General features: G+C 36.9%; 1 protein-coding gene and 1 non-coding gene across 4 annotated transcripts in view; one reads left to right on the top strand and one right to left on the bottom strand.

Moving 5' to 3' along the window:
• Positions 1-7,671: 7,671 nt before the first annotated feature.
• Positions 7,672-25,035, bottom strand: part of Erlin1 (ER lipid raft associated 1) — a 41,141-nt gene continuing 23,777 nt past the window's right edge. For 2 of the 3 annotated variants that reach the window (XM_027930035.2, XM_071611001.1), the window contains exons 10-12: positions 20,007-20,096; positions 18,841-18,920; positions 14,270-16,552 (exon numbers count right to left, since the gene is read on the bottom strand). In XM_027930035.2, the coding sequence (XP_027785836.1) occupies positions 16,331-16,552; positions 18,841-18,920; positions 20,007-20,096 (392 nt within the window). In that variant the 3' untranslated portion in view covers positions 14,270-16,330. Of the gene's footprint in view, positions 8,210-14,269; positions 16,553-18,840; positions 18,921-20,006; positions 20,097-25,035 lie in introns of those variants that run through there. The other variant, XM_071611002.1, reaches the window with a different exon arrangement.
• LOC114088724 (small Cajal body-specific RNA 20) lies at positions 8,078-8,211 on the top strand. The gene has a single exon (XR_003582045.2). It is a non-coding gene; the product is annotated as a small Cajal body-specific RNA 20 (non-coding RNA).

The raw sequence follows: 25,035 nt of genomic DNA, 5'->3' as shown, positions 1-25,035 counted from the left end.
ATTCTATCTAAATGGTGAATTTTCTCAAGGTATGTTTTCTGGTGTTGACTAGTGTCATGTTCCTGATTCTATTATCAGGTTAGTGGTGTAGCATTTTTAATATTATGCTTCACTTATGTGTTGATAGACTTTTGCATTGATATTTTTAGATTGGTGACTCTGTTTTTGCAGTATTTGGGTCAGGTTTGGTAGCTTTTCTTCCTCCTCTATGCTGTAGAACTGTTTAAATATAAAGCCCACACCCTTCGTCACTACAGAAGACTGACTACATCCCTAGTGTGTATGTAAACACTTTGATCAACGCTAAGTGCTTTACAAATTTTAACTGTCAGGAGTAGTGATATTTCAAATTTCTTGAGTATGTGGGGTCCTAGGAGGAGAGAATTTGAATTAAAGGCAATGAAATGTGGCGTGATGACCCTAGAACTGCAGTCACTTTTCCAGTTCTTCCCTTTTATTAATCTGTCATGAAAAATCAGATATTTGAGATTCTTATTAATGGAAATCACTATTCATTTAATACCTTTGCTAGGAGAGTAGGAAGGGATCTTGGAAGCTCTACGTCAGCCTCCCCCATTTTAGGAAGGCAACAGAGGTGACACACTTTGATCTTGTGTTTTTTTCTGTGACTCTAGCATGCCTCGCTTCCAGCAACAGAACTGAGAAGCCTCTCCCAGGCCCCACAAAACCTTCTATCCCTTGCAGCTTTCTCAAATACAGCTCACCTTGGGGATGATATAGGGTCTGAATTTCGTGTCTCAGATAGTAGCATGGGGCAGATCAGAAGGAAGGAGGGTTATTATCTTTGTATCTTGTGCAACACAGCCTCTGTATAGGCAGCTTTATCTTGTTCTTCATATTGGGGCTTTGCATTCAATCATGTGATCAATTCTTCATGAAATTTGGTTGCAAAGACAAACTATGAGTAGGTTGCATTCCTCAGAGACCTTGAAATGCCCTAAAAAAGCTTTCAAGGTGTGACCAAAAGTGGCCTAGAAAAGGGTCAAGGGTCAAAGGGCAGCCCATTGTTCTGATCCTGCTTGAATTTCTACTCACTATTTTGCTGGAAATAATAGACTTTGTTGAAGGAAACAAAGGTTGGAATAAATATGTCCTTAGTCTCCTCTCTTAATAGTTTCACTCTGTACAGGTGAAGAAAGGAATTACGTGGCAGGGATCATGGCTTATCTCATGATTTCTAGAAAGCAGCAATAGTAGGAAAATGTTAATCCTCACTCTAGTAGGAGCATCTTCTTTGTCAGTCATCCACTCTCCTGTGTTTTGCAGGAATGACAAATAGAATTTTTTAAAAGCAATGTAAACAGTTACTTCTTACAGTCTGCTCTGAGAATAGGCTTAAGATTATCTGGCTACTACACTTTCATTTCTGAATTTAAATATCCGTGCTAAAAATCTCCATTGAGGAGTTTGGTCAATTTTCAAAGTAGGGAAATTGGACGAAGTCTGCAAGATAAAATAACTTGTTTGATCACCTAGATTAGTTCTTGACATACAGTAAGTACTTAATATCTGAATGACTAAATATTTTGAAAGATTAAAATCAAAATGTAACGTGTGCCCATCTGATCTTCAAGTTAACAAACATTCATATTGTCCTTTAGAAAATGTATAGAAATCACCAACTCTAGCTCATATTTAATAAGTTTTCATTTATAAGTTTAGTAAATGTCAATAAATGGATACAAAACAAAAACTCCCAAAACCAAAAATAAAATAATTGAGGTCATACAGCCAGGTATTGGCAGACCCAAATGTGATTCCAACACCAAATCCTATAAATGAACCTTCCAGAGCACACCCTCTATTTCCTCCAACTAACTAAAGTTTCCACCACCCACCTCCCAATAATGCCATCATCTATGAATCCATCAATGGATTAACATATTGATGATGTCAGAGGCTTCATGATCTGAATGCTTCCCAAAAGCCCCACTGTCAGTGTAGGTGGTCAGAAAGAAATGAGTAGGGATTGGAGAAAGGAGAACCAAGGGCAGGGGGCAGCTATCAAAGGACCCTGGACAGGCAACTGACCCACCTTCTCCACATTACATAAAAGACACCATCACCCTCCTCTGTAGATTAACAGGAACACACATTCTTCAGGTGAGCATGAGCCCATGATCCACACCAAAGGTCAGTTGACCACCTCACAATAACCTTCTGTTGGAGGCTCTAGATTGGAAAAAGCAAAATAATCCCTTGTGCAGGTCCATGCCCTAAATTCTCATGATGCAGGCAGATGTGTTCCCACATGAGGGCAGCAGTTGCACATTACCAGCCTGAAAAGTAGTGTCTACCTGATGCTCTAGTTCCTGCCAGTCCCAAGTTCCCAACTCCTTGTTCTAACAAAAACCCAACTGTTTTGGGTCAGCAGGTCCCTAAGCCAATTTGCCTGCTCTGCTCTCCAGGAGCATAGCTTCACTTTCTCTTGCAAGAAACCTGCTCCAAATGCTCTCTCTGCCTCCTATTTCTGAGTTGGGGTATTGACCTAATCTCTTCCCATTCCTTTGCTTTTATTGGTGCCTTACAGTTATGCATAAGAGTTGGGTTCATTTTTACATAATCACACATTCATGGAGTCTAATTTATAACATTTCAGTCCCAGATATCCATCTCCTTCTCTTTCCTCTTCCTTCCTCCTATCCCCCTTCTTCTATTCTACTGGTCTTCCTTCCACTAATTTACTTTTAATTAGTGCTTTTTAGAAATACATAAAGGTGGAATTCACCGTGGTATAGCTAAAGTTTATCTTTACATATTTAAAGTCTTTATTTAAAGTTTAACAATTTTAAAGGTGCTAGAGTGATATTTGTCCTAGGAGAGCAAATATTCCAACTTTTATTGCCCTGTAGGCTCTTGTCTCTTTCTCTAGATTCAAAGTTACATGCTTGCCCTAAAAACTCAGTTATTTTATGGGTTAATTTACCATCGAATGGCTTTTAGTTTTTTTTTGTCCATTTCTTTCTTGTATGGGTGGTAAAGCATTGTTCTTCCAGTGTTTTACTTCTTCAAACTAAAATTTTAAGTCCTCAAACTATATACTAAAATATTCACAAATTTGAATGTTTTCTGACAATGTGAATATTTTATGCAAACAGTATCAGTTTTCATGAAAAGGTCATTTAGCCCTTCATTTTGTGTAGGAACAGAAGTCATCCCATTTATTATTTGCCCCCCCCTTTTCTTTTGTGATGCTGGGGACTGAACCCAGGACCTTGTACATGCTAGACAAGAACCCTATCACTGAGCTATATTCCCCTACTCCCATTTATTCTTTGTCCCTCTTCAGTCTAGCTTCCCCATTTTTTCTTCCATGGAACTGCTCTTGCTGAGGATTCCAACACCATCTGCTTGCTTCAATCTACCTTAGTATGATCCATGACCTAGCTGACACCTCTCCTCATAGCACTTTTGCTCCTTGGCTTCTGAGACTCCTCATCTTCTGCTGAGCTGGCTGGTCTTTCCCAGACAGCTCAGATGGCTCCTTCCCTACCTGACAATAATATGTCCCATCCTTTTGCTCTTCTGCAGTGTGACCACCACTTCCCCATTGAAAGGGGAAGTATAACTAAGGGGGGGAAACATCCCTTTTAAGTTATCTATTGAAAATTGCTGACAATAAGTAGAATATGGCTACACATTCTCAGGTTTGGTCTGAAAATGCTTTGCAGTTTCTGCCTCATTCTTGCCATGTTTCCTGGAGGCTCCCTTCTGTATTCCAGGTCTGCCCATGTGATAAGGGCTTCTTGTAGCTCCAGTCCTGTAATTCTGGAGAAAGCCAGGCAGAAGTAGCCCTGTAGAGAGAGATGGCTCCAGTATATGCTCCCAGTTGAGCTCTGCCTTTGGGTCATCTCCACCTGGAACCAGACTTGTAAGTGAAGATTCCACAGGGGTCTAACCCTCAGCATTTGAATCACCAGCAGCTGTTCACTAGGGAAAAAAAAATGAATGTCTACTAAGGCCCTAGATCTTGTAAATCAGAGAAATGCCATTTGCATGGTACACTAACCCTAACCCTGAGCACCTTTCTTAGCTACCAAGAATTAAGCAGATAGGCAAGGGTCCATCCAGAGAAAGGAGGGATTGAAATGTTATTCCTTCAGAGCCCTTCCTCCACCCATATCAAGATAACCAGCCCCTGCTCCAACCTGTTGCTAAGTTAACCTGTCCCAGGGATTATCCCTCCCTACAGTTGATCCTGCCCAGATCACTCTACCTTGGCCCCTCCAGCCCATCTGCTTCTCATCTTTTGGCCATACCACAGAGCATCTCCTGGGCCTAGTCATGTTTGCAGAAAGGAGAGAGATAAGGGGAAGAGAGCAGGAGAACAAAGGAAGCCCTTTTTAAATAAACTATGCTGTATATGCTTGCCTTGGTGTGCTTCTCTAATGTTATTCTTCAACACGTGAGGGAGCAGAACTCATCACCAGTAATGGGTGGTATCACTACCTTTAACTAATTCTCCAGAGCCATGTTGCTAAAACACAAATTATCATGCCACTCCAATTAAAAACTCTCCATTGATATTTCCTATCTCAGAGAAGAAACTGTAGTTCTTACAGGATCCCACAAAGTACTATGAAATCAGATCCTCTCTCTGTACTTAACATTATGCCCTATTTCTGCCCCTTTTCTCCCCTTAGTTTATCTGCATTGACCTCCTTGCTATTCCTTGAGTATACCAGGTACCTTCTGTCACAGTTTTGGATCTTGCTTTCTCTGAATGGAATGAATTTTTCTCAGTTAACTTTATGGCTTTCTCTTTTATCTTCTTGAAGTCTTTGCTCAAATATTACCATTCTAGTGAACCTTTTCCTGGATATCCTATTTAAAATATAAACATCTGGACTTCTAATTTTTGGTCTGGCATGTACAGAGCTTGGAAGTTGTCTCTCTGTCCTACTAACAGGCTTAAAAAAAAAACCAAACACTGAAAAAACAACAACTTTCTTAAATTTTTCAGAGAAGTGAGGCCCCAAGGCAGATTGCTGCTTCCCAAGAAAAATAGAGATATAAACAGGCAAATGCAGAAAATCACAACTAACTGGAGTAGATCAGCCATGTGTGATGACCCATGCTTATAATCCCAACTACTCATCTTAAGTCCAAGACCAGCCTGAGCAACTTAGGGAGATCCTGTCTCAAAAAATAAAAAGGGCTTGGGTGTGGCTCAGTGGTAGAGCCCTTACCTAATATGTGCAGGGCTCTGGACTCACTTTCTGGTATTGCAAACAACAAAACTAACTAAAGTAGAAACCTTCTATGGGAAACCAGCAGCAGGATAGGAAAACCTAAATTATAATTACAAAATTGCCAGAGGCTCAGTGTGGATAAGTTCAAAAGTGAAAATTCTAGGAGGGGCCTGGTCTTAGAGGGGCATGATTTTGTGAGTTTTACCACCGTGAGCTCTCCTGGGTTCCTAAAGTGAATACTGGAGAAAAAGAAATCCCCTTGAGTTTCTGGTAGGGGAGGACTTGTATTTCTGGTTGCATACCCAAAAGCATTCTGTTCTTCTTTACAAGGTCTGCATTCAGACCTTGAGCAGAGTCTAATCTACTGGGTTTTATTAGAGCTTAACCAAGAAGGGGAAGGGAAATATTCAACTTCAGCAGGCTTCCAATAGTGGAGGGGAAATAACCAATTTCACCCCCACCTAGTCTGTCCTATCTGAGGAAATAGGGGGGTGAGTGAGAAACACTTGTGAAATTCACAGCCCAGGGGCACAAGACTGTTAAAAAGACAAGTAAAATCACAGAACTGCAGAAAACTTCCTGACCTCCATCCTCACACCTAATTTTGAGAAAAGGGAAAAAGGAAGTTTTATTGCTTTGCTAGCAAAGGAAAACACAGGGGACTCCTGTCTCAGAGGCTGTGATTCTTTCAGGGGGAACAGTGGTCTTTTAAAGAAGGAATACAAAGGCTACTTTCCAGCTGTGCCCTGCCAGGAGTCACAATTCATTTGTGGCCTTGAGAAAGAGCCATTTCTCTGAACTGCTAGTGCCAGCTTGGAAGTCTGGATTCCTTTACTCCTGTGGTCCCTGAGTCAAAGGACAGATAACCTGGAGGAAGGTTAAAGTGGAGGAAGGTTAACTTTGCTTCCCCTGTGGTTAAGGAGAGGGAGAGGGAGAAGAGGAAGGAAAAGACATCAGTTTTAAAACACTGGGCACAGTGGGGCACACCCGTATTCCCAGCAGCTTAGGAGGCTGAGACAGGAGGATCGCAAGTTCAAAGCCAGCCTCAGTCACTTAGCAAGGCCTTAAGTAATTCAGTGAGACTCTGTCTCTAAATAAACAAAACAAAACAAAAGGGCTTGGGATAACCACACATTCATGATTAATCACACAGTGGTTAAGTGACCCTGGGTTTAATCCCTGGTACCAAAAAATAAAATAAGTCTCAGTGGCAGAGCAAGGTTTATATTCAAAGAATGAAGTGAACCCCTGTTACAATACCACTAATACCTATTTACCAGATTTCTTTTTACCCAGTATATCTGGCTTCTAAAAAATTACAAGGCACACCAATGGTTAAAAAACATAGTTTGAAGAGACAAATAAAGCACCACAAACACATTCAGATATAGCAGGATTGATGGAATTATTAACTATGATTACTATTCTAAGGGCTCTAATGGAAAAAAGTAGACAAAATGGAAGAAAAAACAGGTAATGAAAATAGAGAAAAATTATAAGAAAGTAAAAAAAATCCTAGAGATCAAAAACACTGTCACAGAAATAAACAATGCCTTTGATAGGCTCATTAGCTACTGGACATGAGGAAAGAATCTCTGAGCCAGGGGATATCAATGGAGACCTCTAAAATTGAAAGGCAGAGAGAGAATAAAACATTGAATGAAAGAAACTTCATATCAACAAGAAAAAGAAAAATCACAATATTATAACAATAGATGCAGAAAAAACACTTTCGAAAAACCAATATTCACTCATAATAAAAACAAAATAGAAATAGAGAACTTCCTCAATATCATCTACAAAAAAACCTAGAACTAATATCACTTTTACTTTTTTCCTCTGTGGACTGGACCCAGGACACTTTACCATTAAGCTACATCTAAAGCCCTTTTTATTTTATTTTGAGACAAGGTCTCACTGAATTGCTGCAGCTGACCTCAAACTTGTGATCCTCCTGCCTTAGCCTCCTGATTACTCGAATTACAGGTATGCAACATCATACCCCAGTTAAACTTTACTCAATGGTGAGAAAATAGAAGTTTTCCCACTAAGATCAGGAAAAGACAAGGATGAGCCCTTTTACCACTCATTTTCAATGTCATACTGAAGGTCCTAGCCAATGTAATAAGACAAGAAAAGGAAAAAAAGTATGTATTGGAAAGGAAGAAATAAAATCATTTTGCTTTCAGAGATGCATATATATATATATATTTATATAATATATATAAAATATATAAATAATAAATTATATATATATATATATAATCTGAAAAAAATCAGCAAAATACCTCTAGAAATAAGTGATTACATAGTTTACAGGATACAAGGTTTATATACAAAACTCAAACTGTACCAACAATGAACAAGTACTTGAAATTAAAAGCAATACCATTTATATTAGCATCACCAAAAATGTTATATTTAGGTATAAAGGAAAACTACAAAACTCCGATGAAATAAATAAAAGAAAAATAAATAAACTGAGAAATACTCCATGTCCATGAAATAGGAAGACTCAATATTGTCAAGGTGTCAGTTCCTCTCAACTTATTTATAGATTCAATGCAATCCTAATAAAAATCCCAGCGAGTTATTTTGTAAATATTGACAAGCCAATCTTAAAGTTTATATGGACAGGTAAAATAGTTAATACAATGTTGAAGGCAAAAAACAAATTTGGGGGTTAGGAAAGAGCTGGGGAATGATATTGGTCAAATTATATCATTATATTTTGTGTATGAAACAGCAAATCTCATCATTATGTATAAAATATAATGTATCAATGAAAGTGTGAATAAAAAGAAAAAGTTGGAGGACTGATACTATCCAACTTCAACTTACTATGAAGGTACAAGAAAGTATGAGTCCTTTTTACTACGGGGATGGAAGAGGGCGTCCTTTTCTCCTTAGACAGGGCTGGAGACCAAGATCAGCTCTTGTGGATGGATCATTGTTGGGACTGCCACAAGATGAGTAGCCTTTCCTACTTCAGACGTCTGCAGTAAAAAGAAAATAACAATAACACGAAAGAAAAGAGTGTGGTATTAACAAATAATAGACAAATAGTTGAAAGGAACAGACTATAGTCTAAAATACAACTTGTTATAAAGCATGGAATCATTAAATGTTTACTAGTAAATTATCTATTGCTAAGACAATTGGAGAACTCTACTATAGTATTTCTTTATCCTGAAGAATATTTTTTTATACAATAAACTCATGGAGGTAATCTTCTCCCTAAAGAATATTTCCAAAGGTGTAACTATAGTCAGGGTAGCAGAACTGGGCTGCATTAGAACAGGGTGTTGGGGAGGGCAGTGTGGGGATATCATTATTTAAAAGATGGATCACAAAGCCTCCCACAGATAATTAGTAAAAATAATATAAAAGTACATTTATTACATTTTTATATTTGATGCACTTGATTTTTGGTGTATATGCTGAGGGGATTGAAAGCCTTTAAATTAAAATATGTTCTGATCTCAGAATTTTCTCATTCACTACAATTCAATCAATATCTCAAGTCAAGCCAACACCTCTCACTACTTGCTCTAAAGTGAGTCAGTCCTGAAAGGGAGAGGATTATCTGTACTTTTGGTAATACAGAAATAAATACTGCAATGTACCTATGTGGTGGATAGAACTAAGAAAGACTGCAGTAAGACAGCTAACTCCCCAGTGGTCTGAGATGCAGAGCCTGGAAATGACCCCCTTATCAGAGTCAAAGCCTCTTACCTTAGAGGGAAATGCAGGGAAATGGAGTCAGATAGGGTGGGGGAAGCCTTCCCTGTGGGACTTTTCATCAACACAAAAAGAAAAATCAGACAAGTGACAGAAATTCCAAGAACAAGAGTAGTGATTCCCAGCAGCTCCATTTCAGCTTCTGGATGTTAGTAACCGCTGAGGTTACTTTTTAAAAGCAAAGCTTGTGAAGGGGGTGTGCCCTGCTGAGCAAAGGCTGGTCCGAGTTTTGGACTTGGGAAAAAAAACTAGGATAGGCTTGAGGTTTGTTTACTTTGTTGAAGCTTGAGACCAAAGATTTCCCATTTTTCCCTTTATCCTTTGATTTTCTAAACATCTCCACTGCATGTACTTTTTCTTCTCAGTTCTTTTTAGGGCTGAAGAACCAGTAAGCTGGGATGGGGCCTCAGCTAATGATGGCTTGTGCACGGAGAACAAAAGTATCTTAGGGACTGTATGTATTTTTGTGTACCTTCCAGTACTTCATGCAGAACCAGCATCCACTGGTTTTTGTTGAGTTTCTGCAAGTATACACTCGCAGGCATTTCATTGAGGGTTACTAAATTATTGACTTTGAAATACTGTGAAAAGTTAGATGTTGAAGGTAGATGGATAAATAGAGTAGACTGGTAAACACGTTGGGAAAGGGGGATTTTAAAACTACTTAACTAAATCAGTGCTGTTTTAAAATCTGGGAAGGTTTTGCTTGAAATGTTTCTTTCCAATCTTTGGAAAAAAAAAATCACTGAAGTGTGACAAGATTTAGAAGGTCCACTATGACCAACCTTACCTTTTCCCTCTCCTGACACCTATTCTCTTTTTCTGGCGCTCCCATTCCCACTAATACTATTGTACCTACATTGAATTGTTTCTTGTTCCTCAAAGGCTCTGGAACTGAGATTTTCACCCTATTACCTGTTTCTTTTTTTTAATTAACAGCTTGATATATAATTCACATACAATTCTCATTTTATATAGTCTGATAATCTTTAGTATATTCAGAACTGAGTACCACCAAAATTAAAATTTAGAATCTTTTCATTACTCAAAAAAAACAAAAAAAAAAAACAAAAAAACAAAAACCCTATACTCATTTGTAGCCACTTATTTTTCCTCTTTCCTGCCTCTGGCAACCATCAATGTACTTTTTAATGTATAGATTTGCCAATTCTGAACATTTCATATAAATAGTCTTGTAATATGAAGCCTTTTGTGTCTGACTTATTTTACTTAACATATTTTCAAGGTTCATACATGTTGTAGCATACATCAGTATTTCATCTCCCCCCACCTCCATTTTTTTTTTCTTCCCAATACAGGGGATTGAACCTAGGGCAGCTTAACCACTGAACCACATCCCCAGTCTTTTTTTTTTTTTTTTTTTAATTTTAAATTTTGAGACAGGGTCTTGCTAAATTGCTTAGGGCCTTATTAAGTTGATGAGGCTGGCCTCGAATTAGCAATCCTCATGATTCATTCCTTTTTATAGAATAATATTTCATTATATAACTACTTTTTATTTATTCATTCATTGTTTATGGACATTTGGGTTGTTTCCTAATTTTTAGCTACTATATATTATGCTACTATGGAACTTCAATATATAAGTCTTTGTGTGGATATGCTTCAATTCTTTTGGTAGACATCCAGAAGTGGAATTGTTAGGTCATATGTTAACTCAGTTTAACATTTGAGAAATTGTAAAAATAAATTTCAAAGTCATTGCATCATTTTACATCTCTACTAGTAATATATGGAAGTTTCTAATTTCTTCTTCCCATACTTGCTAACATTTCTTATTATAGCCATCCTAGTAGTTGTGAAGTAGCATCTCATTGCATTTCTTTAATGACCAATTATGTTGAACAACTTTCATGTCCTTATTGGTCTTTTGTATATTTTCCTGGAGAAACACCTATTGAGATCACTTATCCATTTTAATAGTGGGTTGTCTTTTTATTGTTGCTGTTCCCTGATCTTTAATTAGCCCTTTGATAAGAGGTACACTCAAGCTTCAGAGTAAAGTGATAGATGACCTAAAAAAAAAAAAAAAAAAAAAAGCACAGCCCTATAAGGTTGTGAGGATTCAAAAAAAAGAAAATGCCTGCAAGGCCAGAGGCCTGACAGGGGCATCTGGTGTCCACCATTGTTCTTGCCTGCTGTGACTGCAGCCCAAGGATTTCAGTCTTATCCTCATTGGTTCACTACTATCTGAGCCAGACAGATTTGCTACCAATAAAAAAATAACCTTGCATTTCTACTCTATATTCCAAATTACTCTGAATCCATGAGATCTTAGTAACTGCCCTGAGGGCCACTTTAAATATAAATTGTCACCCATTGTTTTCTGAGCTTCATGGTTTCTGCTGAGAAACTAGCTGCTAACCTTTTGGAGGATTCCTTGTACATGATAAGAAATTTCTGATGAGAAATTTTCTTCTTCTGTCCAACATTGTGGTGTGTGTGCTTAACTCCATTCCTTGACAAGTCTTCTCACAAGACTTTCAGGATCAAGTGATTCCTGGCCAAGAAACAAAAGCCAAATTGTCCTATTTCCCAATGGAAATAGGCAATAAAACCAGGTACAACTCCAAGAGGAGACAGTAGAAATAAATTATGCTGGGTTTATAAGGAACTGCATACAAGATAGAAATGGAAAGATTGGTACTAATTCCAAAGAAATATGATCTCTTAGTTTTTTTTCTATAATAACAGAATATCTGAGACTACATGATCTATAACGAACAGAAATTATTAGCTCACAGTTCTTGAGACTGGAAAATCCAAGATTTAAGGGCCAGCATCTGGCTTCCTTCTATTCATACTAATATTTTTAGCAAATGGCTTCCTCTACCCTTAGTTTCTTTCCTTTCTCATTTGTTATGGGGCCAGGTTGAGGATTCTTCAAATTTCTAAGTTCTGTTTTCTTTTAAAATTATATCTTCAAATCACCTTTTTCCTCATGCACTTTATGTATGTAGTTAAAAGAAGCCATAAATCCACTTCCAAGATTTGAATTTTCTTCCACTAGGTATAGCTTCATGGTAGTACATGAGGCCTTGAGTTTGATTTCTTTCACCAGATATTCTAGCCTGCTTTCCATCTATAAAACCTTGGCATGGACACAATTCAGCCACATTATTTCTTGCCACCATAACGGTGTTAATCCAATCATGGACTAATAACTACCTCTCATTGCCGCAGTCCGGCTGCAGCAAAATAACCGGGGGGTGACAAACAACTTGTGAACATTGATGTTTATTGCAGGACAGGAGCAGTATTTATACATTCCACACAGCTTATCTAATTAACATAAACTAGATACATCAGTCAACCAATCAGGAATCTCCACACTTAATGGCTCGCTTTTGTTACTTCTCAAACCACTCCCTCTGGCATTTTGCCAGGCACCATCCAGACTTGTTTAGGAACTCTAACATTCCCCTGGCAAAATGCCAGGTGTTATTTTGACTTGTTTACAGATTCCAACATCTCATTAGGCCCCACCTCCCAACACTGTTACATTGGGGATTAAATTTCCAACACATGCTTTTTGTGGGGCAAATTCAATCCATAGTATATGGTAAAGGAAACAAAACATCATTATGAGTTGTGGTCTGTGTAACAGTGACACTAGGACTGAGCAATTAATTAACAGTAAATTAGTTTTAAGTGCTTACATAAAGAAGTTAGAAATCTGAGAAGCTAGCCCAGGCTGTTGGAATATTGCTGGAAGTTATGGTTGATGTTTATAAGCCAGATAGCTTACTTCATAGCTACTAACGACATAAACCAATGTGTTTTGTTGTGCACTTTGATGTATCAGGCACTATGCTCACTCTCCACTATGGGAACTTCGGGTCTACTCAAAACAGAAACATACTGATACCTATAGGGCATTACCCTAGGTTAACTAACATATCCTTGCAATTACCATGTGCAAATCATTATGCTAGTTTCAAGATACCGTGAACCTCCTGAAGCACCATCTTGCAAAGATAAATAAACAGGGTTAGAAGTCCTGACATAAATTTACCTAATTTCTAAGTCCTTTGTTCTAATATTCATTTGCCTGTATTTACCTGCACTTCACATTAATCCTTTGGTTCTTTCATTCAACTAAATTGACCAGGTCACATGGGCCAAGCACCATTTCAGGCTTTAGCAACAGATAAAACTCCCAGGTAACAGCAGTTACAGCCCCTGATCTCATAGAGCTTAGGTTTATGATCACAGACATTAGGTAGGTAATGAGATGCCAAGTATTTGCAGAGGGAGAGTTAAGTACAGGATGCTAACTTGATCACAAGGTTCAGGGCAAACTCTTGAAAAAGTGATGAAGGCTCATAAGGAGTGAGCAAAGGGAAGGTGGATGGGACATTACATGTGGTGGGTGGGAGGCTTAAGGGTGAAGTATACTCACAGACTTTAAGGAAGAATGGCTGCCAAGGTTAGCTGGGGCCAGATCACAGAGATCCTTGCATGTGCAAATTTGGGACTCAATCTTAAAGCAACTAACTAGAAGCTACAACCTCTAATTCACAAAATTCCTTCCCTACATCAAGGGGCAGAAATCACTTTATCTTAATACCTCTCCAAGCCTATAAGATAACGAGTTTTGAGTGAGTTAAAGCTCCCTGGTATAGAGCAGCCAACAGGGGGTATTATAGGGGTGGATCCCAGAGAAACCTTGGTTAAGGGCTACTTTCCCCCAAGGTCCCAATTACTACTTCCTGCTGGTCCAGAAGCACTGTTGAAATTGTCTCTAGGAGGGAATATTCCCAGGAGAATATCCAGGTCCAATTCTGGCTCTTGAACCAATAACAAGTGAATCAGTGAGATTCGTCTGTCATAACTGCCAGCTACAATTGATATAAATTGTTCTTCCTCCACCACAGAACTTCCTTCTCTCCTCATTGGTGTAAAAGTATTTGGTTCTCAGAGAAGGTTCAAGGGGCATGATACTCCATCCTCTCTCTTTACTCTGCTGCTGGCCCTGTCTCACAACCAGAATAATATCCCTTGTTAAATTCTAGGAGTCAGAAAATAGTGGAAATCCTGTTGCTAAGATTTGTATGCCTAAAACTAGGCAATATTCTGAAAAAAGTATAAGCCTCTATAGTTAAGTCCACAAATAATAAAAAGCTTATTAGTTGAAATGGGTATTGTGCTATTGACTACCTGTCAAACAAAAAATAAAACTGTTTTTGATATTGGTGAGTAATTAAAAAAAGCTAATTATTTGAAGTGGGTAAGACAGTCTTAGGAACATGTTAAGAATGAACATGGATAATAAAACACACACACACGATCACTGATACTAAAATAATTTTATTTAGTTTCTTATTTTAAAAAAGGTAGCATTTCACATATAAATTTAGACTTCAAGATTACAGTGTATATTTATTTGCCAAAAGGAACATCCCTGAAGGATGGCTAGACTTAGAGCTCACTGAGTGGGCATAGGAAAGCTCACTCCATGGTGTTTAAATGGAAGTGCTCTCTTTAAAACTTCACAATGGCACTTCCTCTTTCATCAACCCTGCCATCAGGGCTTTTGGCTGGTAAGAAAACCCACAGCCATCACTTTGGGGCAATAGCTTTTCACTTATGGGAATAGGAAACATCTCTAGGAATGAAAGCACAAAAGTAAAGGATCCAGATTTCCCACAACAATCATTATTTATCTGCAGCGACAACATGACAAGAATTTATTTTTATAATTCAAAAGTTCTTTTAAGTAGGGATAAAGAAAAATTCACTCATAAAGACAATTTATAGAATTAAATGAGCAAAAAATGAAAGAATGATTTCTCCATATTATAAATGCCTCTAGAGTATAAGGCCCAGGGATAAGACCCATCCAAATTTGGGCTTTACTTTCCCAAATAAAGCGTTTGGCACAACCCATTAGCTGCTGTAAGACTGACAGCTGAGAGGTTTCTGGAAGTGGTCCCATGACTTTTCTGTCTGGCTTCAACATAGTGTACAAAAAAAGTGTCAATAAGCTTCACAAACTTAGGTCTAACTATGGAGCACAATGTTTCAAGAAAGTTAATCTGAAGTTAAAAAAAAAAAAAAAAAAAAGAGGTCCAGATGAAGTAGATCTCCTATAGCCACAGGTTAACTCTGTCATATCATGGAAAATTAAATTCACTGTTTGCCCAAGAAGTCAGTGGAATCCTGATCTTCTAGGGAAGGTGAAAGCTGGAGAAACAACTTTGATTTCAATATCCCAGGGCCAGGAAGGAAGGAGACCAAGATGACCAAGGATACTTTCTATAGGATACTCTGTTCTATACTCTGTGAATAATATTAAGGAGAATCAATGTGCTAGTAACCACAGCAGCCCTATGTATTGGCCTTTAGACAGAAGTGCTGGGGCAAAATGAATGTACCCCAAATCCAGTTTTAAAAATAAAAACTTCCTGCAATTATGATACAATACTGTGCAATGAATGGCTAGAAATTGCACACTGCTTCTATGTGCAGTTAAAGCCCTGTCTCACTCTTGGCCAGCCAGAGCTGAGAGGTGACATATAAGGAATTGTCTGTGGTTAAAAACCAGGCACCTTAGTCATCATAGCCTGGGGCAGTGATGCTCACAGTCATCAGCCAACGGAGGGAATGCAGGGCCCCAGAGCTTTGGTTCAGAGCAAAGGTTTCATTTCCCTCAAAACTTTAAACCAAACTCTCCTTATCTCTGAACCTACTAATGCAATAAACAAGTGATTAGGAATCTCTGGTTGGATGGCAAAGCGCATATCCCTGGAAGCCACCAACCTGACTGTAGGAAAACAAAGGTGCAAATCATATCAAGTAAATAGTTGCTCAAGTGGAAGATCATTTCCTGGGGAACCTCAGTGGCCTGAATGTTAATCACCCAGATGAACACTGGGACTGGACTCCAAAGAGAGTCTGGATCCCAGGTGCAATCAGTCTTCTTTAACTTACCATGTCTTAGAGGTCTTCTCTCTGGCCTCCTATCTCTTGAATGGCTGAGCACACATGGCCCCGGGGACCAATGTAAACATTATTCAATAGATCTCAGCTTTAAAAAACACAGCTTGTTATATATTTAGTGTTTAACATTCCAGTGAAGGCAGTATCTTAGCATCAGACTTTCCTCATTCATGAGTACCAGTTTAGAAAGGAATACATACAGGAGACTTGATAAACTGTGGCTGAGAAGACCATTTGAGTGCCAGACAGCTGGCTCTATCCTGCAATCAGCTGACAAACCAGGACAATTCACAAGAGAGCCAGAACAGACAGAGCACAACTTCTCTGTAAATCCAAAGAGTCCATATAACCACTGTTCCCACTTAGCCCCTTGGGACACATCTTGATATGGGAGAACATTTCCACCTCTTGCATCAACCTGTGCTCTCCTTGTTTTGGATGGGACTCTCTCCCGAGGGTTCAACAGCCTCCTCAGAGGGGAGGGAGCTTTCACTTCCAGTCCTAACATCTGAATACTTCAAAGCACAAGAGGAGTCCACAAACATGCTAGGGATGTTGCTGCCAAAGTAGATCTTACTGTTAGATGCAATGGCCTGGTACTTTTTGAGCTCCAAATATTCCGGGGTCAACTTGTGCTGTGTAGGACAAACAAGAGCAAAGGAATCAGGATACTCTGGTGTAATAGTTATTATCTCTTTTTTTCTATATCCATTTTTCCTATTGCTTTCTTGAGTATATGACTCAACTCGGAAGGGTTGCCAATGATACTCTGGAGTGTGCTATCATATTAGCAGTTAAAACTCTTGACTTAAAATTCCTTCAAATGAGCTGTCTTAATGCAGGAGAAGCTGTTCACTTTTTAATAGAAGAAAGAGGGTGTTGAGGAACAAATAATGATAACTAGTGATAATAATTAATATTTCTATAGTGACTTAGGGCCTGTTAAGTACTTTTACATACACTTCTCATCTTGCTGAAATCATACTGTAATTGACCTTAAATTTCTACTGATTCTCTTGAGAGAGACATACAGGTCAATGGATGAAGATGCTGGAGTTTCCAATGAGGGGCCTGGGCTCATCATCTTATAATCAGCTGTTTGTGATTCTGTTTTTCTTGACCAAATTCTAGAAGTGGAAAATCTCAAGAAGTTACTATCTAGCATCTTGCCTTTACCCAGAAGCAGCTTATGATAGACAGATGTTTGTTGACTATCAGATCTCCTTCCCTGTCAGTGTTTTGTTTAAATCATGGTGCCAAGATATATCTAACCAAAAACCATTCTGGATTTGATTAAAATTCATTTCCACCATTCCCAGAATATACACTCCCAAAGCCCTTTAGGACCTTTCTTAGCAATCCTCTACTCGTCTTGGGTCCCAATCTGTCTTCTAGGCAAAAGCCCTTCTTGTCCTTCACAGTTCCATAACATCTGTTCTCTGCATTCTTACATCTTTCACTCCCTGGATCTCTATACTCTCCAGTTGATTCACATCTGCTGTCAAAACACTGCAATCAGGTCTGGTCAAAATGTCCAACTAAATTACTTCTTAAAGCCTTTATAATATAGGTTGGTATCTGAGTAGCATTTTTCAAAATGCCATAAAACGTTTGTCCCTTTGAGAATAAAGTTGATCTTAGTAGCAAGATCTTAATGCTTGTGCCTGTCCAGCTTCTCCTACTACAGATGTGGTCTGCTAGTTTTATAAACTAAAATTTTCCTTCTTGCCTTCATCTGGAACAAATTACATTCTGTTTCTATAGAGCTGTGTCCTCAATGTTAGGTTTATTTCTAAATTTATACTGGTTTCCCAAGTACTGACAATTCATATTCTGTAAACCTATCATATATCATTTTTTTCTAAATTGAAAGTTTAAGCTCTGTTTATACCTTAAATCTTAATTCTAATCCTTCAAATTGCATCATACACCTTAGCAACTTATCTCAACCTTTTACCAGTACCAACTCAGTTAATCACCTTACAAATCTTGGACGTATCCTTCCCTTCTCAGAATCCTATAGGGGTTGTAGCTGCCTCCTAATGAAATAATTTCTGCTCACTTAGCCTATACTCTCTAGTTAACCCAAACCTTCTACAAAAATTGTTCACTCATACATCACCCAATCTACTTTCTTTCTCAGTGTTATCACACATGAAATTTCTCATGATTAAAAGTTTTTAAATCCAAAATGCAAGGATTGTTGGCATTTCAAAATGTGTGTGTGTGTGTGTGTGTGTGTGTGTGTGTGTTTATGGTTGTTAAAATAATTGGTCAGCACTACAGATATTTAGTAGGCAAGGGCCAGAGATGCAAAATATCCCATACAATGTATGACACAGTCTTCAACATAAAAAAAGTATCTCATACTAAATGCCAAGAATGTTTCTGACATGCCAAAACTTTTTTTTTTAAGAAGACTTTTTTAGAACTGATGTTGCATGATGATAATAACTTAAAAGAAGATCTATTTTTAGTCTGTTTTCTTTTCTTTTTTAAAAAAAATCATTATTATTTTTGGTAATATTTATTTATTTATTTTTGCATTATAGAACGTTCTTAAAAAGCATGGCTTCTACCTGGCAGATAACTTTACCTGGAAAGCAATTCTAAATGAACTTCAGTCTTTACCTGTCCCTCTTTTAAGCTCTTCAACTTTACTAATTATTGAGTCTCTACATTCCAATACAAATGAACTGATTTATGTCATGTCTTACTCCTCACTTTTATAAGGAACCATTCAAAATTTCCTACCCAATAATGTGGTGTGCCATATGTCTTGCTAAGTGATTGGCTAATGCTGAAGGACTGACTGGTCACTATCCTTCCTTGATGTTGGATAAATTCAGCTCTATCATATTAGATATCTTGGAAAGGCAAAGCCCAAACTATCAATAGGAATGTGGCACAGAAAGCCAGTCACCTTGTTTGAGGTGGCGTATTTGTGTGCAGCATAATACTCAGCATCTGCTTTCGCCTTCTCTCGGGCCAGGAATGCAGCATCTATCAAGTAAAACATAGTCGAGATGTGTAAAAACAAAAAAATACTGTCAATCTGTTCCCTCAGTAGAGTAACTGTCCCTTTTACACTGCTTAATATTTCAATGCTTACCTCACTTTAACAATTTATAACATTAGCACTTTTAAAATCCCAGCCCCTAAACAGCTCCTTGTCAAGGAAGCTGAATAAAAATCTGAGTCCATTAATTTTTTTTACCTGAAGTGGTTCCCTCTTTCCTTTACTTTCCCATTCCACCTCCCACTACCCAAAGCCTCCTACCCCATTGGTTTCAAGTAAAGTAACTAATTACAGATATAAGAGTAAGCTCTATTCTATTTACTGCATTGTCCCAATTTCCTCCAATTTTGACCCAGAGTCAGCACAGAAAGATAGTAAGCAGCTGTATATAACTCAAAGTGTCTGCAAGACTGTGAGCTAACAACATTAACATGCCACTATGTGATATCAATGAGTTTGAGATTTTTCATGAAAACTGAGGCTTCTTTATCCCCTGGCTAATTTGTTGTTGTTATCACTGTTGCTGACAGATGAAAAAGAAACTGATGGTGATAGGGTTTATTGTCTTGTATATTCTTTAAAATTGATTATGAGTGCCGGGCATGGTGGCGCAAGCCTGTAATCCCAGCAGCTCAGGAGGTGAAGACAGAAGGATCTGGAGGTTCAAAGCCAGCCTCAGCAACCACAAGGTGCTAGGTAACTCAGTGAGACCCTGTCTCTAAATAAAATGCAAAAATAAGTGTTGGGGATGTGGCTGAGTGGTAGAGTGCCCATAAACTTAAATCCCTGGTACCAAAAAACAAAGAAAAAAACAATTGATTATGAGTAATTATTGTACTCCGAGAATAAAACAATAGGCCCCAATTTAAAGAAGGAAATGAAATGTAGACCTACTAGAGTCACAAGCCAAGGCAACTGCTAGATATGTAATAACAGTCAAAAATTTCTTGTATCTAGAATATCAGGCCAGCTATTCCCTCCAGGCCATAATATTCTGTTTTTCCTACCCAAGACAATCAAGAGCTGATCTCTGAAGGAAGACAGATCCTCTCACACTGTCCCCAATGTACCTTCAATTTCAGAAATGCGCTTTTCAGTTTCTTTCTCCATCACCTTCTGCTGAAACCGAATTTTTGCCACTTGTGCAATCTTCTCTGCTTCTATAATTATACAACAGAAGACATACTCAAAAATGTTTCTCTAGTTCCTTTGGTACTTAGAATCAGCAGTGCACAGTCTAACATTTATTTACATGAGGCTTTATAGCTAATTATTTCCTTAAATTTAATAGATTTAGATTGTAAACAAAGGAATTCAAATGTAAAAGAGGGAATTTATTTCCTACTTCACAGTTTTATTTTGACAGTGCAAGTTTTGTGAGAAGAGGGAGTACAAAAGGTCAATAGTTTGAGTCCTTCATAATACTATTTAGCAATGGTTCACAAGCTAATGGGGAAAAAGGACACTTAATAAAAATACTACAGAATAAAAACAGCAACATAAATGCATGACAACATAGAAATCTTCTAGGGAAGAATGGACAAGACAGGAAACAAAAAGGTACAGATGAACAAGTCATGATGGAAAGGGGATACATAGCCAGTTGACGAGAGAAAACAACAAAAATTAAGATGAGAAAGAGGGCTACAAGGCTTCAGTCTTGAGTGACAGGCTAAGAAGTTTAGTTTTAATATCTCAGGATCTATTGCTAAGTTGCCATCAGGAAAATGACATGAGGAAAAGAATATTAAAGGAGGAATATCCTGACTGCTGTAGAAGATAAAACAAAAATCTGGATAATTTATCTGAGAAGGTGAAAATGAACATTTGAAGTGAACATGTTAGCTACAGCAGGCAAGTACACATGGGAGAAACTAAACACCCTCAGTAGACGTCTGGTCAAACCAAAGGACCCAGGACCAGGGAAAAGAGACTCTAATTTACTTCAAATTCAAAGAGTGCAATTCTTAAAAAAACATTCTTAATTCTTTTCAGCTTAAATAACAAATACTATATCTGCATTTTTTAAATCTGCAGATTAAATCAACTCTTGACTGAAAATACTTGGAAATAAAATAACTATGTTTATACTAAACATGTACAATTTTTCTTGTCATTATTCCATATACGATATAACAACTATAAAGCCTTTGTATTGTAGTAGTTATTATAAGTAATCTAGTGATGATTTAAATTATATGAGAAAATAAGCATAAATTATATAAAAAAATTGATATAAGGGACATAAGCATCTGCAGATATTGGTATGAGGTATGGGTAGATGTCCTGGAACCAATTCCCACAGATAACAAGATATGATTGTATTTTAACACATCTCATCTCTGGCCCCTGGGGGAAGCACATAACGGTGAGAAAATTTCCAAGTACTTCTTTCCAGAGAACAGTATCCTTTATCAACTCCAAGGCTTATTTCCCTATTTTCCCATCAGACTAAATTCAATCTATATTATACTATCCTAAACACAAACTACTGGGCTAGAAATTTAATTGTAAGAAGAAACTCAAAATAAAATTTGAGTAAAAGGTGAGCGATGTAGAAGCTAAAGCTAGAACCCAGAGAATGTTGCCTCAACACAGAGAAACTATTGTAGTAATCCCTCAATACTGTCATGTGGGAATAAAACAATGAAGAACAGGGCCAGACTTCTAGTTCTAGAAAAGTTGTGGAGTAGGCTAATAAACAACAACAACAACAAAATCTCTCAGCAGCACCTTAAAGAATTGTTAAAATCTAACAAATTTGTTTTTTAATGCAGGGCTGAGTTCATAACAAATAATGAATGATCCTAAAGTTACATGAATAAAGAGAGAGCTGAGAGCCTATACAGTGGCAGCCCTGAGAGTGTTCTAATGCAAGAAAGGGAGAGACACTTGGGTTATAGCATTCCTTGCATTGTTAGAACTGACTCCTGAATAAAACCAAGATCTCTGGAGGCTGTGACTCCAGTGAAAGGGAGGTTAAAGAACTCCACCCACCAGCTCACTAGCAAGAACTTTCTTCTGCACAGACACATCATAATGAAATTGGAGAATACCCCAATACAGAGGAGTCTTAAAAGCAAAAAGAGAAGAAAGATTAAGTACTCAAAACAAACAATTAGACTGATAGCCCGCAAACAAAAATAAAATAAAATAATATTCTCAAAGTGATAAAGAAAAAATGAATTTAGTTTGGTGCAGAATTATAGGTTAAACTACCATTCAAGAATGAAATAAAAGCATTTTTAGACTGAGGAAGTCTGATGACTGAAGTTTTCTTTTACTTAGCCTTCTCTGAAAGGAAAAAATAAAACAAAACAAAACAACCTAACAGAAAAAAGAACAAACTGCCAGAAGCAGTATAGGACAAAATTATTCAACATTTGTAAACAAGGTAAATATTTACTATAAGAATCAATGATAATGATGATGATAATCAATGGGAGAATAAAAACAACATGCAACTAAAATACAAGGCAACAATAATATGTAGATTAGAGACAGGAGTTAAAGTATTCCAAAGAACTGTTCAAGAACAGAATGTAGAGAACAATTAACTTTTAGACTTTGTCAAGTATACATATTAACATTTCACCAGTGATGTCTAGTTTGTACATTCCAGAAACAGAATGTAAAACTTCCAGTCAAGTAAAAGGAAGAAAAGAATTTAAAGACAACTCAATCAAGTTAATACCAATCAGAAATGAAGGGAAAAAGCAGCAGAGGAAAATAAATGTATGGTAAGTAGCACATAATTTAATGATACAAACAAATCCAAATACAGCAGTAACCACAATAAATATAAAAATACTAAAACTCACCAGTTAAAAGATAGATTCTCACATTGGATAAGATAACAAAATCCAGCTATATGCTGTTTACAAGAGACACACCTAAAACATAACGACACAGAAAAGTTGAAAGTAAAAGGATGGGAAGATACACCAAGAAAAAAAGCAGAGAAATCTGTCACAGCTATATTATCATCGGGCAAAATAGATCTTGAGTCAAAAAACACGTTTAGGGATAAAGAATATTACCATAAAACAGGAGGAATTCTCCAGGGAAATGTAACAATCCTGAGCCTGAGTGCTCTTAATGATACAGGCCCAAAATATACAAATAAATAAATAAAAAAAAATACAAGTCAACAAATACATGGTCACAGTAGGAAATTCTAACACACCTGTCTCAATAATTGATAACTCAAGAAGACAAAAATTAGAAGAATACAGATGAACAACACAATTCATAAGCCTGAATTAATGAATATAGAGAAACCTGCATCCAACAAATAGAGAATATATATTCAATCTTTTAAAGCACACAGAACATTTACAGAAAAGGACAATGTATATAGTTAGGCCACAAAACAATTTCAACAAAAACTTAAGAATCCATATAGCACTTATTTTCTGACTACATTACATTCATATTGGAAAACCACAATAAAAAAGGTAGACCCTCAAAACCCACTGAACCAGAACATTTAATGATTCATAAGTCAAAGACATTATTATGAGAATATTGTTAAAAGAAGTAAAACGGAACACCAGTAAACAAAATACACTTCAAAATTTCCGAGAAATAATTAAAGCAGAACTTAGAATAAAACTGAGAATCCATTTGAAAAAACTGAAAGTTAATGAATTAAAAGTATTTAACTCTTCCAGGAGTTAGAAAAGAAACCAATGAGTAAATTCAAAGAAGGTAGAAAGAAGAAATTAATAAAAGCAAATATAAGTAGCATCCGAAAGAAAGAAAGCAAGAATCAACAAAATCAAAACCTAAAGCTAGTTCTCGGAAAAAACAAATAAAATAAGACAGATCTGTCAAAATTGATTCAGGAAAAGAGAAGACACAAATAAATACTATTAGGAATGAAAAAGGGGCATACAGATTGGTAGGTGCTATGAAAGAATTCTATAAATAGTTTTATGCCTCCAAATTTGAAATATCTGATAAATGGACAATTTTCCAAAACTAAACAATTGCTAAAATTGACTTCAAAATAAACAAATAACAGACCTAAACTCAATATAGAAATTAAATCAGTAGGTTAAGTGTTACCACAAAAACAAACAAGCAAAACCCAAACCACAAATCCCACCAGACCAAAATGGTAAGTTCCACCATATCTATAAAAGGAGATAGATAATACTTATCTTACACAAAATGCTCCAAAATACAGAAAGTGAAGATGTGTTCAATTCATTTTAAGGCTAGGAGAATCATTATACAAAAACAAACCCAAATCCCCAAATAAAAACAGACAAAACCTGATGGAAGAAAAATTATAAATGGATCTCATTCATTTTTTTTTTTAAAAAAGGTACTAATTCTAAAGGAATTTATCAGCAAACCCAATGGAGAAATCTATTACAGTGAACCTCCTACGTCATGATCAAGTGGGTTCAACCCAGGAACACAAAGAAAATTCAGTAATAGAAAATCTATGAATATAATTCACCACATTAACTTTAAAATGAACAATCATATATTTATCTAAATCTAAGTAAAAAGAAGTTTTTAGTTTTAACAGTCATTCACAATAAAAGCTCTTGGCAAGGAAAGAACAGAAGGAAACTTCATTAACAGATTAATATTAAATGTAACAAATAGGACTAGGACTATTCAAAGTTAGGGACAAGAGTGCCTGTTGCTATCTTTCTTTTCTAGACTGTATAGGAAGTCACAGCTTAAAAACAATAAGAAATGAAAGGTATGCAGCTAATAAACAAAAAACCTAAGACTGTCCTTATTCAAAGATAATATGATTGCTCCATGGGAAATTCAAGAGACTACTAGGAGTAATAGCATTTTCAGCATGAATACTAAATAATAAATCAACAGCAAATCTATACAAAAGCAGCAAGCAATCAGAAAACCTGTCTTTAAAAAAGAGCATACTTATGACAGAAAAAACACCTAAAAGACATATAGGAATAAATCTAACAAATGTGTGAGAATTTTAAGAAAATTGTGATAATTTCTGAAATATATTTATCGTAAATGGAGAAATATAATAACACTCAAGATCATAAATACTGTAATTCTCTCCAAACTGATGTATGCATTCAATGCATTGCCAATAAAAAA

This window comes from Marmota flaviventris, chromosome 4 (assembly GCF_047511675.1).
Source record: "Marmota flaviventris isolate mMarFla1 chromosome 4, mMarFla1.hap1, whole genome shotgun sequence".
NCBI classification, from domain to species: domain Eukaryota; kingdom Metazoa; phylum Chordata; class Mammalia; order Rodentia; family Sciuridae; genus Marmota; species Marmota flaviventris.
This window is presented reverse-complemented; position numbering and strand designations above follow the sequence as displayed.